The 19,485-nt window shown below is 42.3% G+C and overlaps 1 protein-coding gene across 2 annotated transcripts in view; it reads left to right on the top strand.

The window, feature by feature from the left end:
• The window catches only part of RCOR1 (REST corepressor 1), a 137,234-nt gene that overhangs the window by 86,424 nt on the left and 31,325 nt on the right, over nucleotides 1–19,485 (top strand). For both annotated transcript variants that reach the window (XM_032179769.2, XM_058429657.1), the window contains one exon: nucleotides 14,664–14,716. In XM_032179769.2, the coding sequence (XP_032035660.1) occupies nucleotides 14,664–14,716 (53 nt within the window). The remainder of the gene's footprint in view (nucleotides 1–14,663; nucleotides 14,717–19,485) is intronic.

Genomic DNA, 19,485 nt, shown 5'->3' with positions numbered 1-19,485 from the left:
AGCAGAAGGTGCTAGCTTTCCTAGGTAGAAACAAAGAGTTGAAGATGGTTGACATTTGATTGAAATGTGGAAGCATGAGTAGGAGTTTGCTGGCTGGACCAGGGGCATAAGTGCACGCTAGACAGAAGAAATGATAGCATTTCTTTTTTTGTGTGTGTGAGTTGGGGGTCTCGCTCTGTTGCCCATGCTGGAGTACAGTGGCGTGATCTTGGCTCACTGCAACCTCTGCCTCTTGGGTTCAAGCAGTTCTCCTGCCTCAGCCCTGCGAGTAGCTGGGATTACATGCACGTGCCACCACACCCGGCTAATTGTGTATTTTTAGTAGAGAGAGGGTTTTACCATGTTGGCCGGGCTGGTCTTGAACTCCTGACCTCAGATGATCCGCCCGCGTTGGCCTCCCAAAGTGTTGGAATTACAGGTGTGAGCCACTGCTCCCGGCCAGCATTTTCATTTTTAAAGGTGTGAAGATGTGGAGAGGAAATCCAGCACTTAATTTTGGAGATTTGCCTGACTTTGACAAGTGTTGTCCCTGAGGCAGAGAGAAATGAAACTGGAAAAGCAGGCCAGCTTCTTAAAGGTTTGGAGGATCCCTTGAAGGAGTTTTAGCTAGAACTGATACGATTTACACTGAAAAGCTCTTGACAGTCCTGTGGTTTAGAGAAGAGTAGAGAAGAGGTTTATTGGTGGTAGTAAGGTGTTGATGCAGTTCCAAGTCAGAGAGAAGTTGATTGCCTAACCGGGTCAGTGCTGTTAAAAGGTGTCATGATGGAAATTCAGGAAGTCAAGTCAGGAGTATCTCAACTTGCTGCAAAGAGATGGAGACCATAGGATTGTGGGCTTAGTGACTGGTTCAGGCAGCCTTTAACATGCCTGTGAAGACTATTAAATGCCGTTAAGTATAGGTGCACTGTTCCATCATTTACTCCACACGTTTCTATTGAACCCCTATGAGGCACTCCGTTGCTGTGATAAGATATCATCTGTCCTCAGTCCCCACTGTGATATTGTGCAGCCACCCCTTGCATGGATTCCACACCCTACCTCTGCATATCCTCTTTACACCATTCCAGGCTGCCCGCCTTTGGGGACTCCATCCTCGTTCCAGTTGATCTGCACCCTAAATGCCCACCTTCCTCAGCCCTACCCACCGGCTTTAGAATACCACCTCTTGCCTTCATGCAGACACTACTGCACTGCACAGTGTACTTTTGACAGTCCCCTCTTTTCGCTGTGCTTACGTGTAGACCTACCTCAAGTTTGGACTTCGTTTGTTTAGAGAAGCAGCTGAACGTTAACAAAGTGGGCATATTAGAGTTTAAAATATATGTAGAGTTTAGGCCAGATTGTAGGCCCAGTCTGGTTCCTTTTACTGACTTATGAAAAACAAAGTTTACCCAGGCACGTGTGGTCAAATATAATGCAAAACTGTGGCCCAAGGGTCTTAATAAAAAGGATGGATGAATCTGAGGATTTTTTTGTTGTTGTTTGATTATTATTTTTTTTTAAGGTAGGGCTTGAAAAGAAGGGGAGTGGAACTAGAGGGGAAACTCGGGTGCAGCCTTGTCTGTTGTTTATAGTTTGCTTTTTAAAAATATATAATGAACTAAATTGCTCATGCTGAATGATGTTGCTGGTTCCCAGAAGGAGCAAATTTCTCAGATGCGCTGCTGTTGCCTTGGGTGTAGGATTTAGCAAGGTGACTTTTGGCTATTGGATATCCATAGAAACAGATGGTCTTGCTCGTTTATGCATTATGCATTTTATAAGTTATATATAGTAAGTGTTTTTGCAGTTATTTAAGTGTTTGCATTTTTGATTTTTTATTTTATAAAAATGAGGAAAAACTGGTCCAGTGGTAAGAATCATGGATGTCTGTGTTAAAATAGACAAAAATGGAAATAATTAGCTGTGCCAAAAACAAGCTGGCTGATTTTTTTGAGACAGAGTCTCGCACTGATGCCTGGGCTGGAGTGCAGTGGCGCAATCTCAGCTCACTGCAACCTCTGCCTCCCAGGTTCATGCGATTCTCCTGCCTCAGCCTCCCTAGTAGCTGGGATTACAGGCACCTGCCATCATGCCCAGCCAATTTTTTGTATTTTTAGTAGACACGGGGTTTCACCATGTTGGCCAGGCTGGTCTCAAACTCCTGACCTTCTGATTCGCCTGCCTCAGCCTCCCAAAGTGCTGGGATTACAGGTGTGAGCCACCACGCCCGGCCTGATTTTTTTTTTTTAAGCTAGCTATTAACTATAAAGAAAAAAATCGCATGTAACATGGTGGAGGTAGATAATTTAAAGTTGTATCAAAAGACAAGTTTAAATTAGGGATTTAAAAATAAGTTTTAGCTTTCTTGGAATAAGAGCCGTACCTATGACATATGCAAAATTCATTTCTAATTTAGGATGTTTGACTTACTATATTGTATATGAAAGTTTAGAGTAATATGAATAATGTGTAATATATCATATATAATTCTAAACTTTCATATAGATACATAGTAAATATCAGGTGTCTCTATTCAGAGCATCCCAATAGCTTTTCAATTCATTGTAAGTTAAAGTCAAAAGAACCTGACACAGCCTGGGCAGCATGGCAAAACTCCATCTCTACAAAAAAATTAACCAGGCATGATGGTGCACACCTGTAGTCCCAGACTCTTGGGAGGCTGAGATGGGAGGATCACTTGAGCCCAGGAGGTCCAGGCTGCAGTGAGCTGTGATTGCACCACTGCACTCCAGCCTGGGCAACAGCAGGACCCTGTCTTAATAAAAAGAAAGAAGAAAATAATAATAATAACACAAAAAAAGAACTTGAAAGTAACAAGGCCCTACGCAGTCTGACCCCACTTCTGCCCTCTTGAACTCACCCAGAATATCCTCCTTAGGGTCTTCTCTGTTCCCTTCTTCTAGAGTACTCTTCTCCTAGATGTCCACATGGCTCACCCCCTCAGTTCATTCTGGTTATTGCTTAAGTGTCACTATATCAGAGAAGCCTTCTTTGACCACACAAACCACTCGCTGTCTTAACTCGCTTTCTTTCATTCTACTTATCATCACCTGACATCGTATTATCTACTTTATGTCTCTCGTCTCTCTCCACTGTAGTGTAAAACTGAGTGGAGGAACTTGGTATGTGTGTTTAGTTCTCTGTCAGTCAGTCCCCTCTTGGCATGTGGTGGGTGTATAATAAATAAGTTGTTGAATGAATGAGAAGGTGGTGGGAGTGCGGGATTCCTCTGGATAGAGATTTGCAAATACAGGCTTTTCTGCCATTTGCTCTGTAACTTGGGTTGTCTGGAATCTTCTAACATTTCCTTCTTTGTCCCTTACCTTGTGGCTATCACTTGTTTACTCAGTAACTTGCACAGCTGCTTGTGTACCAAGCACTGGCAGGCACTGGCGAAATACACAAACAGTCTGACAAGTCCCTGCCCAAGTGTAGCTTACAGTCCACGGGAAACTGCACTGGTAAATAAGTTCATTGAGCGCCGTGAAGGAGAAATGTGCTTAAACAAATACCACATATTCTCACAAGTGGGAGCTAAACATTGGGTGCACATGGCCATAAAGATGTGACCAATAAACAAGACACTAGGGACTACCTAGGATGGGGAGAGAGGTGGGGACAAGGGCTTAAAAAGAACCTGTGCTGAGTGAGTCATGGATTCGTTTGTACGCCAAACCTCAGCATCATGCAGTGTATCTTTGTAACAAACCTGCACACGTGCCCCCTGATTCTAAAATAAAAAGTTGAGGGAAAAAAACAAAACAAAACAACTTACTCTTTGGCTTGGGTGTGAGCAGCAGTAGCGATAGGGTAAGCCTATATTGGCCTGGTTTTCAGCTTTTTAAAAATATGTGGCTAGAAGAGGTTGACGCTTGTGACTAAAATGAGTCTTTTGAGTGTGTGAAAAGTATTTTCATCATTTTAATTTTTTAAGTGCTCTAGAACTAGCTAAAATGGGCAAAACTTACTAGAATAAACAGCTGAATGAGCTAAATTTACAAACTAGTGGAAGCCTTCTATTAAACAGTAATTTACCTTATAATCATATTAATGTCTAATCTGTATCTTTATAAAGAAAAACGTTTCATTTTGTTCAGTTTTAGTTTATCCTTTCTGTTGACAGTGGGCATCCATTATCAGTTCTTGACTACTACAGATATTACTGCTGGAAGCATTCTTGGACCTATTTCTTGATGCCCATCTGGAATATATATGCTAAGTTCTGAGAGATCAGTGCCAAATTATTTTCAAAGTGGTCAAACTGGTTTACACTGCTACCAGCAAAATGCAGAATTTATTTGCTCCACATCCTCTCCAATAATTGCTGTTGTTGGACTTATACGTGTTAGACCAATCTAGTGTGAGTATCACACTGTTTCATATACCAAGGAATTTTGCTGTTTTAGTTAGGTCTGTTAATGGCATTGGTGTTATGAAACAAATATTCCCACATTTTAAAAACAGGTGTATATTGATATATGTAGGGATGAAATGAAATAATTAGGATTTACTTTAAAATTCTTTAGCACATGTAAAGCACATTTTGGGATCAGTTCATCAAATTGTTCTGTGGATGCAGATTAAAGTATTGTTTCCGTGTTTAATTTACTGTCCTGTGGTTATGTAGGACAGTATACCTACCCTTAGAAAACACTTGCTGAATGTTGGAGAGTACTGGGTCATAATATATGAAAGCTACTCTCAAGTAGTTCAGGAAAAAATCACACACACACACACACACACACGCTTATTTTTATTATTAAAAATAGCCTCTAACTTACCCCACCATGTGGACATAACCACTATTAAAGTTTGCTTCCAGATCTTTTCTGTATGCTTATATGCACTCTGATTTTAAGCACAAATGGTTACATCTTCTATGTAGTGGTTTTCAACTTCAATTTTCCTGCAATTAAAAATTAAACCGAGTTTTAGGCCGGGTGTGGTGGCTCATGCCTGTAATCCCAGCACTTTGGGAGGCCGAGGTGGGCGGATCACCTGAGGTCAGGAGTTCGAGACCAGCCTGACCAACATGGAGAAACCCCGTCTCTACTAAAAATACAAAAAAAATTAGCCAGGCGTGATGGCGCGTACCTGTAATCCCAGCTACTCAGGAGGCTGAGGCGGGAGAATTGCTTGAACCTGGGCGGCCGAGGTTGTGGTGAGCCAAGATCACGCCATTGCACTCCAGCCTGGGCAACAAGAGCACAATTTCGTCTCAAAAAAAAAAAAAAAAAAAAAAAAAAAATTAAACCGAGTTTTGATCCTGAATAATATCACATCTTGTAGCATAATTTATTCAACCACATCTCTTCCTTCCTTCCTTCCTTCCTTCCTTCCTTCCTTCCTCCTTTTCCTTTTTCTTTTCTTTTCTTTTTTTTTTTTTGAGACAGTCTTGCTCTGTTGCACAGGCTAGAGTGCAGTGGCACGGTCTCAGCCCATTGCAACCTCCGCCTCCCAGGTTCAAGTAATTCTCGTGCCTCAGCCTCCCGAGTAGCTGGAATTACAGGCATGTACCACCACACCTGGCTAATTTTCATATTTTTAGTAGAGTTGGGGTTTCACCATGTTGCCCAGGCTGGTCTTGAATTCCTGACCTCAAGTGATCGACCTGCCTCAGCCTCCCAAAGTGTTGGGATTACAGGCGTGAGCTTCTGCTCCCAGCCCACATCCCATTCGTGAACATTTAGATTTTCTTCTTTTTTCCTCCTATAAATAACACAAGTACACAGAAATTTATAATGTCCTCTCCCTAGTTGAAAAGAAAGCCCTCCTTAATTCTGCAGATCAGGTTTCTCAATTATGTGCATCCATAGTTCTTTTTCTCGGTCACTTATGACAATTAGAATTCATTATTTGTATGACTATTTCTATACTAGCCAAGGCTGTCTATACTAGACAGACTCCTGCAAGGAGGGATGGAAGGTAGGAAGGTAGGAAGGAAGGAAGGAAGGGGGGAAGTGGTGAAGGGGAGAAGGGGGATGGGGGAAGGGAGGGAGGGGAAGACGTGCGAGTTCCATAAGGGCAGAGATTGTCTATTTTAATCACAGCTATCAAAGCAGCACCAGGCACACAGTAGGCCTGAAAGATTTGTTAAATCAATGGAGAATAATATCAACATAAACAGTATATTTTATAAAAGATCACTTTGTTGCAACCTACTTTGAAAGCTCTTAAATAACTTGTTTATATAGCAGTGCTTATTGAAGGCTACTCTATTGGATGAAGAATAGAAAACCCTCCACGTTGCAAACAGTGGGACTTAACAGTGGGAGAGCCTGCCCCTCCCAACTCCCTCTCACAGGCAGGAGAGCCTGCCCTCTCATACTCGTGTGTCACAACGGGGTTTAGCTTCCTTTTCAGAGCTAAAGAACCCACCCAGCCTTCCTATAACACAGACTCTCTTTCATCTTTAATGGACAGAATCAAGATTATTGCTGCCAGAGATAGAAAGTTGGGGAAAAGTCCTTGAGGGTCCCCTTCTTTGTTTGGAGCAATTTGATGCAGGTAGCTTGTATTTCTGTTTATCTGCTTCCTGTTTCGTCTTTTATCTTTTATCCATCACCTTAAGCATTTATGCTTTTTTTTTTTTTTTTTTTAATCTTAAGAAATAGGGGCTCACTATGTTGCCCAAGCTGGTCTCAAACTCCTGGGCTCAAGTAATCCTCCCATCTTGGCTTATCAGAGTGCTGGGATTACAGGCTATAGGTGTGAGCCACCGCATCTGGCCAACCTTTTGTTTTTTTATGAGGGTAGCTGGAGCACATTTAATTTTCTAAGGTTAAAAACTTACTTTTGCTTCACTTAAGGAAACCATGTGAGAGATCTTGAAAAATGCACTTTTCATTTTCGTCGCTGCCCTCCCAGCAACTAACTACTGGTGTACTCTGCCAAGACAAGCTTCAGACAAGTCACTTCTCTGGGGATTGGGGTTGGGGACTGACTTATTCTATAAAGTGGGATTTTAACAAACTCCCACTAAGAAATAGCTTTTTTAAAATTTATTTTTTTGAGATGGAGTCTCGCTTTGTTGCCCAGGCTGGAGCACGATCTCCGCTCACTGCAACCTCTGCCTCCCGGGTTCGCACCATTCTCCTGCCTCAGCCTCCCTAGTAGCTGGGACTATAGGTGCCCGCCACCATGCCTCGCTAATTTTTTTTTTTTTTTCGTATTTTTAGTAGAGATGGGGTTTCACCGTGTTAGCCAGGATGGTCTCAATCTCCTGACCTTGTGATCCGCCCGCCGCGGCCTCTCAAAGTGCTAGGATTTTTTTATAGGCGTGAGCCATCGCGCCCTGCCAAGAAATAGCATTTTTATAAAGAAAGTACATTTTGTTGCCTACTTGGAAGGACTGGTTGGTGAAATCCTCAGGCAGAGGCCTCTGGCTTGGCTTCCTGTGCTGTTCTCCACCCCACAGAGGGAGCATTCAGATGTTTACTGTAGTAATGTCTGTGCCCACCAGGTGGCACAATTGCTTTACTTAAATGATTTAAGCTCATTTTGATTCTCAGCAAGGTGTGATAACTCATTTCTTATTTTAATAATAAAAGATGCCACGATATTTGTTACTGTATTTTTAAAGAGAATTTTTGCATGTTCAGTTGAGTGATGAGAGAGAAATTGGTGTCATATTTCCTCTGTGGTACCTAATCCTACAGCAAGTTTCAAAAATAATTTTTTTAAAAAGCTCTAAGAAGGCTATAAGCCTTGTCATCAGCCCACCATATGGTGCCAGCCTATTGCTCTGCATAGAATATGCAAGATCACACGGTGTTCTGAATATCTGCAGTATCTAGGGGGAGGGAAGGGTGAGTTAAGGTTACTGTGGCAATTTTCATCTGCATTTCTCTCTTATTTTGCACTTGAGACTTACTGAGGGTACTAGGGCATTTCATTCATTGAATTAAAATGAATATAGAAACAAATGAAGTTTAGCGTCCATCTGTTTCTTACCCCTGCTTTCCGTCACTTCATCAACCACAGTTCTATTAACTTCATTCAAGCTAGATGCAGTATGTTGATTAGCCTTGGTTCCCTGTACCAAGGAGGCTGTTCTAATCTGAAGAGCCCTTCTGCCTCTATCTTTTCTCCTTAAGAGATAGAACTGTGTTGGCTGGTCCGAAGGTAGTGAGTTATCTCAGCTGATTGTTCACAATTGCAGATGGAACTCCTTGTTCTTCTCTCTTCCCGCTTGTCATTACTGCTCCTGGCTGGTCTTTTTTAAAAGAAGGAAGGGAGGGAAGGAGGGAGGAATTGTGCGTAGAGGTTGTTTTTTTTTTTTTTTTTTTTTTTTTTTTAGATGGAGTCTTGCTCTGTTGCCCAGGCTGGAGTGCAGTGGTGCGATCTCGGCTCACTGCAACCTCTGCCTCCCTGGTTCAAGCAATTCTTCTCCCTCAGCCTCCCAAGCAGCTGAGATTACAGGCATGAGCCACCATGCCCGGCTAATTTTTTTGTTTGTTTGTTTGTTTTTTTAGTAGAGACGGGGTTTCACCATGTTAGCCAGGCTGGTCTCAAACTCCTGACCTTGTGATCCGTCCACCTCAGCTTCCCAAAGTGCTGGGATTATAGGTGTGAGCCACTGCGCCCAGTGCATAGAGGTCTTAAACCTTATACCTTATCTGATATTTACCAGCTGTGTGACCCTAGCCAGATTACTTCTGTGAGCCTGTTTCTTTGTGAATGAGAGTGATAATGGAACTATCAGAGAAGATTTAAAAAAAAAAAAAAAAAAAAAAAAACATTGTAAAGAGCTTAAAACAATGGCTCATAAATAATAAATTCTCAAATGTTAGCTGTTGTTTCTGCTTGTCGGTATAGATGCTGAACCTTTAGGAAGCATTCCTTCATTGATCATTTATTGTCATCTGATGACTTGGCATTCCCATACTGTCCTACATCTGTGTTGTTATTTTGTGTGTTCTCTTCTGTTACCTGTGTGTTGTCTCAAGCTACTGTGGGAAATCAGTTCATTTTTGCTTTTTATTTTGGCTTGCTATTTAATACAGTGCTTTGTGCATAGTAAGTTTAATTCAGTAAATGCTTGATTAGGCTTTTGGAATTTTATAAATTTTTTTGAAGAATGAGGATTTCACATTCTGTCTTTAGGTGATATTATGAGGAAGCCCATAACTCTTTCACCTATGCTCTCCATAATGGTAAAACGCAGTGGATGGATTCTTCTGCTTCTGACCGACAGACTGGAATGTCAGCCAGGTTGCACAGGCAGGCCCGCTTTGCGCACCCTGTACATTGGGGAAGGGTGATGGGTGCAGATGCCCGGGCCTATAGAAACGTGCTAGCATTTTCTTGAGCAGCGTGGACTTTGCTTATTGTCCTTATCAGCATTTACTTCACGAGTCCCTGCCCTCAGTGGCTCCTCCCTTCCAGATTGGTGAATTTTTAATTGATAAGGGGCAGAATTAAGATTCTTGTTGCCAGAGTTGGAAAAGTCCCCACGGATCCCTGTTTTCTTTTTTTTTTTTTTTTTTTTTTTTTTGAGACGGAGTCTCGCTCTGTCGCCCAGGCTGGAGTGCAGTGGCGCAATCTCGGCTCACTGCAAGCTCTGCCTCCCGGGTTCACGCCATTCTCCTGCCTCAGCCTCTCCGAGTAGCTGGGACTACAGGCGCCCGCCACCACGCCCGGCTAATTTTTTTTTGTATTTTTAGTAGAGACGGGGTTTCACCGTGGTCTCGATCTCCTGACCTCGTGATCCGCCCGCCTCAGCCTCCCAAAGTGCTGGGATTACAAGCGTGAGCCACCGCGCCCGGCCCCTGTTTTCTTTAAGAGCAGTTTTTTGTAGGTAGCTTGTATTTCTCCTGCTCCTCTTCCTTCCTGTTTCATCTTTTATCCACTGACTTTTAAGCATCTGCTTATCTTTTGTTTTTTTTATAAGGGTAGCTGGGAACACATTTAATTTTCTTGGGTTGAAAGCTTTTTTTTTGCTTCACTTAAGGAAACCACGTGGGAGGTTTTGAAAAGTGCACTTTTCATTTTCATTGCTGTCCTACCAGTAGCTACTGGTATAACTCTGTAAAGGAACAGGGTAGGTGGTGGGAAGGGAATTGCACCAGGGATTCTGAAAAGTATGGTAGATATCCATGTCCCTTGATTAAAGAAAACAAAAGCTGAGCATTATGTAGAGCAGGAATACAGTAAGAGACAAGGTCTGTCAACAGCATTGCTTGTGCAGATGGCTATATTCTGAGTAAACTCTAGTCCAGAACATTCTGTGAGGAGAGGAGGAGGAGTACCTACTGTGGTGTCATTTTCCCAGTTAGGTGATAACCTGGCTTTATTGGTGAGAACTAATTCTTGGGAAGGTCAGGGCGTTGCTAAAGATAACATAGTCATACAGTGCTGACTGTGTGCCGTGCACTGCTAGACAAACTCATTTTATTTTGAGACAGAGCCAGGATTTGACCTGGGTCTTTCTTACCCTGTACATAACCTGTGCTGCCTTTTATCTTGTGGGACAGGAAACCTCAAATGTTGACATTGTACATATTACAGCACCCCAGGCATTCATTCAGCAAATGTCTGTCTGATTTTTGTTGGACATTGGGAACAACGAAAAGAATGAAAAAGTATCTATTTGCTAGTAGGTATTAGATGGTAATTCCTTTTACAGGCTAGAGGGCTCCTGGTTCATTAACTTATTTCATCACAACCTTCTGAGCACCTAGTAGACACACCATGTGTCTTCATTTAAGTAGTTACTACAGTAACTACAGTAACTACAGTAGAGTGCTTTCTTCCTTTACTTTAGATTTGAGTCATCAGGGTGATCTCCAAGAAAAAAATTTTTTTTTTTGGACAGGGTCTCGCTCTGTTGCCCAGGCTGGAATGCAGTGGCACGATCTCGGCTCACTGCAACCTCTGCCTCTAGGATTCAAGCAATTGTCCTGCCTCAGCCTTCCAAGTAGCTGGGTTTACAGACACGCACCACCATGCCCAGCTGATTTTTGTATTTTTAGTAGAGACGGGGTTTTATACCATGTTGGCCGGGCTGGTCTCAAACTCCTGACCTCAAGTGATCCTCTTGCCTTGGCCTCCCCAAGTGCTGGGATTACCGGTGTGAGCCACCACACCTGGCCATCCAAGAAAATCCAAAAGTTACGTAACTTTAAAGGTCACCTTAGTAAGAATACCTTATTGTTTACAATATGGCAGATGTCCTGTATAACCTCAGCTGCAGCATTCCGAATCTACTGTTACTGTCTTACTGTTCCTATCACCAGCTGATTCTTAAGTTAAAAAACAAAAGAGGAGATGAAAATGGAGTAGCATTCAACAAATGCTTGTGTGTGTCTTATAATTTGTAGCTAAATCTGGTTGCAGACAGTGGGCACAGGCTTTACAGGCCTTGTTACTGATGTAGCGGGAGGGACTCTGAGCAGATAACATCTGCCCAAGAACCACGGGCAGGACTAGCCCCTGTGCTGGCCACTCCAGGGACTCCTGCATCACTGGTTCAGCCTGTGCATGTGTTTGCTCAAAGATCATGCTCCTGGTGATCACACAAACATTCTTACTCAGTTAAGGTAGATAATAGTGTGCTCTGAGACTTGAGATTTACAGCAGAAGCTTAAGGTTCATTTGTTGTTCATTCACCAAGTATTTATTAAAGGAAGGAGCCCTTCAAGCCAGTTTTAAAGAAGCAGACCTTCTCCAGAGTTGACCCTCAATTTACCGCAGATTGTTTTCACCTTCTGTCCTTACATACTCCTGAGTGCATCTCATGAGCTGGTTTTTAATCAGCTGGCCTGCTGTCTGTTTCTAGGTCTGGTATGCTGCCATTTGCATCTCATCTCCTCCAGTATGAACCCCCACATTACCTGTGTCTCTCTGCAGGGTTCTGGCCAAGTATACAGAACCACCTGTTTGAGCAGCCTCATCTGACGTTTTTTTAGAATCTGAGAGCACTTTTATTTGGCATAATCTACTGTATTATGAAGTAAAAAGCAAGGGACATACTTTGGAGTAATTCCCTGCCCTGCTTTTTTTTTTTTTTTTTTTGAGATGAAGTCCTGCTCTGTCACCAAGGCTGGAGTGCAGTGGCACGATCTTGGCTCACTGCAACCTCAGCTTCCCAAGTAGCTGGAACTACAGGCAAGCGCCACCACACCCAACTAATTTTTGTATTTTTAATAGAGATGGGGTTTCACCATGTTGGCCAGGATGATCTTGATCTCTTGACCTTGTGATCCACCGCTTCGGCCTTCCGAAATGCTGGGATTACAGGCGTGAGCCACTGCGCCTGGCCCCTGCCCTGCTTTTTAAAATCACCAGTTATACTTTTGTGACGAGCTATGGTCATTTCATTTGTCATTTGCTAACTTTCAAGTAAATTGAAATTTTACTGTAATCTGAGTGAAGTAACCAGTTTGTAACTATTTTAAATATTAAAACAAATCAAAAATTAGTGGCTTAGTATTAGAATTAATATTGAGCTGCAGTATATAATTAGTTGCTGTTTGAATTAGGTTGACTTTTTCTTTTGTCAATGGAATATTTTCCCCAATTTTTAGAATACATGCTTCTATAAGAGTTGGAATTCTTTTTCAAAATTGATTTCTGTTTCCTAAATTGGTTGACAGTTCTCCCAGAGCTGGGAGCACGCTTTTGGTATAATCGCACAGCAAACTAAGATGTAGAAGCTCAGACTTTTATTAGGACTCCTCTGTTTACTCTTTGTGTCATACTGGGAAAGTGGATCACTCTGAGCCTGTTTTCTCTAAGTTTGGCCGTTGTACCTAGAGAGTAAGATTTAGGAGCCGGCCGGGCGCGGTGGCTCACGCTTGTAATCCCAGCACTTTGGGAGGCCGAGGCGGGCGGATCACGAGGTCAGGAGATCGAGACCACGGTGAAACCCTGTCTCTACTAAAAATACAAAAAATTAGCCGGGCATGGTGGCGGGCGCCTGTAGTCCCAGCTACTCGGAGAGGCTGAGGCAGGAGAATGGCGTGAACCTGGGAGGCGGAGCTTGCAGTGAGCCGAGATTGCGCCACTGCACTCCAGCCTGGGCGACAGAGTGAGACTCCGTCTCAAAAAAAAAAAAAAAAAAAAAAAAAAAGATTTAGGAGCCAAGAGGGAATAGGGGCTAGTCAGGATTTTACTGCCTATTTCATACAGTTCTATGCTACTTGATTTTTTTTTTTAGCTTGTGTTATTATTTTTTTAATTCATAAAGGAAAATCATGCATGAACATATGGCAGTGCTATTGACTAGTGCATTATTTTTTCTTGTACATTTGGGAAGAAAGACTAGAATATCCTCAGGGAGGAAATTGATTCATCTTTGGGGGTGGCAACTTCTTCTGGAGGTTGAGTCAATTTGTTTTCCTTGGTATTTTCCATGGTTCTTGAAAGCTAGCCACCTTGTGTTGGAGTAGTACATATTTGAAAGCAAATACCAAGCACTGGGTCACGTAATCTATCTCTTAAGAATTTTTTAAAACATAAAGAATAGTTTGTTCATTATTCATCCTGAGCTGAAACTAAAAATGACCCCCAATTTCATATTTCTTTTTACTGCTAAACATATTGTTTAAAGTAGTACTTGTTGTAGAAAATTTTAAGCAGAACTAAAGGTTTTGTCTTCCTTTTCCTTTTTTCTTTTTTTGAGACAGAGTCTCGCTTTGTCGCCAGGCTGGAGTGCAATGGTGCAATCTCGGTTCACACAACCTCTGCCTCCCGGGTTCAAGCGATTCTCCTGCCTCAGCCTCCCGAGTAGCTGGGATTACAGGCGTGTGCCATCACACCCGGCTAATTTTTGTATTTTTAGTAGAGATGGGGTTTCGCCATGTTGGTCAGGTTGCTCTCGAACTCCTGACCTCAAAGTGATCTGCCTGCCCTAGCCTCCCAAAGTGCTGGGATTACAGGCATGAGCCGCTGCATCCAGCCCTGACTAATTATTTTTAAAAATTATTTGTAGAGACAGGATTTCACTATGTTATCCAGGCTAATCTAGAACTCCCGGCCTCAGGGGATCCTCCTGCCTCAGCTTTCTGAAGTGTTAGGATTACAGGCATGAGCTTTTGTTTTTCTCTTTTAAAGAAGACTCATAATCTCATCACCAGGTGATAACTGCTATTAATATTTGAGAATATTCATTCAGACATTTCTCTGCAGGATGAATAACTGTATTATAATGGTTCCATTTTGTTACTATGTGTTCTTTATTTTTAGTCTTGTACATGACAAGTGTATTAGTCCGTTTTTATGCTGTTGGTAAAGACATACCCAAGACTGGGAAGAAAAAGAGGTTTAATGGACTTACAGTTTCACATGGCTGGGAAGGCCTTACAATCATGGTGGAAGGCGAGGAGGAGCAAGTCATATTTTACATGGATGGCGGCAGGCAAAGAGAGCTTGTGCAGGGAAACTCCCCTTTTTAAAACCATCAGATCTTGTGAGACTTACTCACTATCAGGAGAATAGCACAGGAAAGACCATCCTCCATGATTCAATTACCTCCTATTGGGTCCCTCACACAACACTTGGGAATTGTGGGAGATACAAATCAAAATGAGATTTGGGTGGAGACACAGCCAAACCATGTCAGCAGTCCTGAAATATACACGTATATCAATTCTAGCAGACCATAGGGTGTACTGTGTCCCTCAGTTTGTTTACTGGCATCTCATCTTGTTTTTCAGTGGATGAATACATTGCCATTGCCAAAGAAAAGCATGGGTACAACATGGAACAGGTAATAGCATGGTTTTCTTTCTTGTGCTGGTTAAAAATGAGTATTTATAACTAAATTATATTTTTTTCTTCTCTGTATTGAGTAGCAGTGTTTCCTCATTAGCAACTTTTTGATAATTACTAGTAGTGTTACACAAACTCTGGTCTTCTTTTTCTTGTTCAAGATGAATATTAGAGGACCCTTTGATTTGAAAGGCATATCTGCATTTCTGCAGATCTACAGCCTTTAGAACACTGATTACTTAGTGATTACTAAGGAGCTGGATGCTTGAGCATAATGCTTTCTCATTTGAATATGTGATTTATTTGTCATTCTTGTGGTTGTATCATGATGTTTTTTGACTCATGTTTTCACATTCTTACCTAAAGTGTTTTAATATTCACTGTTTTGAATCGTTTTCAGTTTGAGATGGAGTCTCGCTCTGGCGACCAGGCTGGAGTGCAGTGGCGCATCTCAGCTCATTGCAACCTCTGCCTCCGGGGTTCAAGTAATTCTCGTAATTCTCGTGCCTCGGCCTCTCAAGTAGCTGAGATTACAGGTGCACATCACTACGCCTGGCTAATTTTTGTACTTTTAGTAGAGAAGTGGCCTCTCAAAGTGTTGGGATTACAGGCGTGAGCTACTGCGCCCAGCCAAGATTTTCTTTTAAATATTGTTTGGAATGTACTAATAAATCCACAAGATTTATTTTTCTGCAAAAGTATGATGATACCTTATTTCAGCTTTAATGATTTATTTTAAACACATCAAGTTGGATTAATGCTTTCCATGGCATTAATCTAGATCTTACAACCTGTAAGTTACTGACGTTTCTTATTTTTCTGAATGATGGAAATTACCAAGAGTTTAGATTATGTGAAATTGTACCCTTTCTTTTGGACTTGGCCTTACATTTAATTACTCTATCCTGGTCATTGAAGCTACTTTTAATTATTAAATGATTGCACAATATACCTGTATGAATTCTTAAGGATGGTAGTCTTGATCATTTCTCCTTTAAAAATGATCATTAGTGGCCAGGCGCGATGGCTCACGCTTGTAATCCCAGCACTTTGGGAGGCCGAGGCGGGTGGATCACGAGGTCAGGAGATCGAGACCACGGTGAAACCCCATCTCTACTAAAAATACAAAAAAATTAGCCGGGCGTGGTGGTGGGCGCCTGTAGTCCCAGCTACTCGGAGAGGCTGAGGCAGGAGAAAGGCGTGAACCCAGGAGGCGGAGCTTGCAGTGAGCCGAGATTGCGCCACAGCACTCCAGCCTGGGCGACAGAGCGAGACTCCATCTCACAAAAAAAAAAAAAAAGCTCATTAGATGAAAATTTCCTATAATTCCAGTGTTAAAATTACCATTAGCAAAGTATTGCTGGATTATCTCATCTTACCTCTTTTGTTACTTATTCTATTTCTACTTTTTTTCTTTCTAAGCTGAGAAGACCTTTGTATATCATATATATAACATATATAAATATATATAATTTTAAAAATAAAAGAGTAACACAACAATTGTTCTTTCATAAATTACTTTTTTCATTTATATATTGAGGCAGTAAAGTGTGATACTTGAAGAGCATAGATCCTAGAACCATGCTGGTTCTATGACCAGAGGCAGGGAAAGGCAGTGCCTCAGAGAAGACCTTCAGTTTATACTCAGGCTGAGCCTCAGCATGGAGGCAAGCCTACAACCAAAAGAAAGCAAAACTGTAGTAAAAACATGGCAAACCCGCCGGGCGCGGTGGCTCACGCTTGTAATCCCAGCACTTTGGGAGGCCGAGGCGGGCGGATCACGAGGTCAGGAGATCGAGACCATGGTGAAACCCCGTCTCTACTAAAAATACAAAAAATTAGCCGGGCGAGGTGGCGGGCGCCTGTAGTCCCAGCTACTTGGAGAGGCTGAGGCAGGAGAATGGCGTGAACCCGGGAGGCGGAGCTTGCAGTGAGCCGAGATCGCGCCACTGCACTCCAGCCTGGGTGACAGAGCGAGACTCCGTCTCAAAAAAAAAAAAAAAAAAAAAAAAACATGGCAAACCCTGAGGGAGAGTGTGATTATGAGTTTACTACATTATTAGATTCAGATGTCTAGGTTTTAACAGAAAAATCACAGAGCATACAAAGAAATGGTAAAGTATGCCCATTCAGTAGAAAAAGATTAATCAACAGAAACTGTCCCTGGGAAAAGTCCTTAGTGGCAGATCTACTAGGCAAAGATTTTAAAACAACTATCTTAAAGATGTTTTTAAAGAACTAATGGAAGATACAGAAAAAGTCAAGAAAATGATGTATGAACAAATGGAAACAACAGTAAGGAAATGGAAAACCTAAAAGGAAACCAAATGAAATTCTAGAGCCTAAACGCTTGAAATGAAAAATTCACTAGACGTTCTTAAAGGCAGATTTGAAGAGTCTCAAGAAAGAACATGAAGAAAGGACAGTGGAAATGATTTGAGTCTGAGCAGCAGGATGAGAAAAGATTGGAGAGTGAACAGAGCCTAAGGTACCCTAGGGACACAATCGGGTGGACTAGCATATGCATGTGGAAGTTGCATAAGGAGGAAGATACAGAGATAGGGACAGAGAGATGATTTGAAGAAATAATGGCCAAAAATTATGCAAATTTGATGAAAGACATGATTATAAACATCCAAGGAACTCAGTGAACTCCAAGTAGAATAAACTCAAAGAGACTCACCAGAGCACATAATGAAACTTTGAAAAGACAGAGAATCTTGATAGCAGCAACAGAGAACTAACCTATTACATATAAGGGATCCTGAATAAGCTTATTAGGGTATTTCTTGTCAAAACCTTTGGAAGCCAGAGGCAATGGGCTGATATATTCAAAGCAGCAAGAGAAGAAAACTGTCAACTAAGAATTCTATATCTGAGAAGATTCTTTCAAAAGTAAAGGGGAGAAATGAAGATATTGTCAGTTAAAAGCTGCTGGAGAGTCTCTCTGAAGACACCATAGTGGAGCTGAACTTGCCAACTGGTAATCCCATTGTCTATAAATTGGACAAGAACTTGAAGCCCATCAAGCCCCTGAATAAAAAGAGTTCCTGGGGATGAAGAGACCGTGCATAAAGCCATGGAAGCTGTGGCTGCCCAGGGCAAGGCCAAGAAGTGAAGGCCAGCAGGCTGACTGCTCTCTCAAGGAGCACTCTCCATGCCCAACCCATTCCTCTTCACCTCCCTGTTGCACATGCCACACTGACCACATCTGCAGGCATCTTACGTTGGAGCTGCAAATGGGAACTCATGGCTCCCATTTTCATTGTAATCATTTTTGTCTCCTGCACCCACTCCCTTCATATAATCTAGTCAGATAGCACCTCTGGTGCAGGGAGAAAGCTCCTCTTATCCAAGAGAGTTGAGAGGTAGTGACTTGGGATTTTGCCAGGGCTTGTTTACTAAGGACCTTTGCGGGAGGAACCATGCTGTCATGACCAAAGAGGAGAAGCAAAGAGAGCCTGCTTGACCCCAGGAGCCAATCCTGTACTCTTCTCTAGTCAGGCCACTGTCAGGAGAGCTCTGCTCATTCCACTGGAAGATGACTGTAACCTGCACGGTGATGTGAAAAAACAACTATTTCCTCCCTGACCCCAGGGGAGGTGGCTCTAGAAGGTTGAGAGCAATCCTGTATTAAGTTCATGTGTTGGATTTACTTTTACAAAAAACTGTATGTATAAATAATACAAAACAAAAACCCTTCTGGGATTTTTTATTTTTTATTTTATTTTTTTGAGACGGAGTCTCACTCTGTCACCCAGGCTGGCAGGCAATGGTGCGATCTCAGCTCACTGCAATCTCCGCCTCTTGGGTTCAAATGATTCTCCTGCCTCAGCCTCCTGAGTAGCTGGGATTACGGGTGCCTGCCACCACGCCTGGCTAATGTTTGTATTTTTAGTAGAGACAGGGTTTCACCATGTTGGTCAGGCTAGTCTCGAACTCCTGACCTCGTGATCCACTCACGTCGGCCTCCCAAAGTGCTGGGATTACAGGCATGAGCCACCGCGCCCAGCCCCCTTCTAGGATTTTTAGTGGCAGTTCAAATAGTCCCACATGTGGTCATCAGAAAATAAGCCATTCCATCCTGGACAACATGGCAAAATCCTGTCTCTACAAAAAATTAAAATCAGCCAGGCATGGTGGTGTGTGCCTGTGGTCCCAGCTACTTGGGAGGATGAGATGGGAAGATTTGTTGAGCCCAGGAGGTTGAAACCAGCCTGGGCAATGTAGTGACACCTCATCTCTCCAAAAAAAATTAAAAATTAGCCAAACATGGTAGTGTGTGCCTGTAGTCTCAGCTACTCTGGAGGCTGAGGTGGGAGAATCGCTTGAGCCTAGAAGGCAGAGGTTGCAGTGAGCCAAGATCATGTCATTGCACTCTAGATCACAACTCTGTATCAACAACAACAACAACAAAAAAAAAAAAAAAAAAAAAAAGGAAAAGAAGCCATTCCTCACACCAATATGGGATAAGCTCCTTGACCTCTAAGGGGTAGGATTGCATCCTGCTATGGGTTTTCGAATCATTCCGCTACCTTGTTTTGTGGCAGTGAAATGCCTCTTGATCACGTCCAAGTATGTCTTTTACTGACTGATTTCCGAATCACATTCTAATTGCTTGGCCCTGCCATGTGGACCCAGTATTCATTTTGAGCATAACTGTACTAAATCTTTCTTTCTAGATCAGTGTATTAAAGGCGTAATGTGCAATTTAAAATAAATAAAAGCTTGTGTCTTTTTTTTTTTTTTTTTTTTTTTTTTTTTTTG

Source organism: Hylobates moloch, unplaced genomic scaffold, assembly GCF_009828535.3.
Source record: "Hylobates moloch isolate HMO894 unplaced genomic scaffold, HMol_V3 SCAFFOLD_16, whole genome shotgun sequence".
In the NCBI taxonomy this organism is placed as follows: Eukaryota; Metazoa; Chordata; class Mammalia; order Primates; family Hylobatidae; genus Hylobates; species Hylobates moloch.
This window is presented reverse-complemented; position numbering and strand designations above follow the sequence as displayed.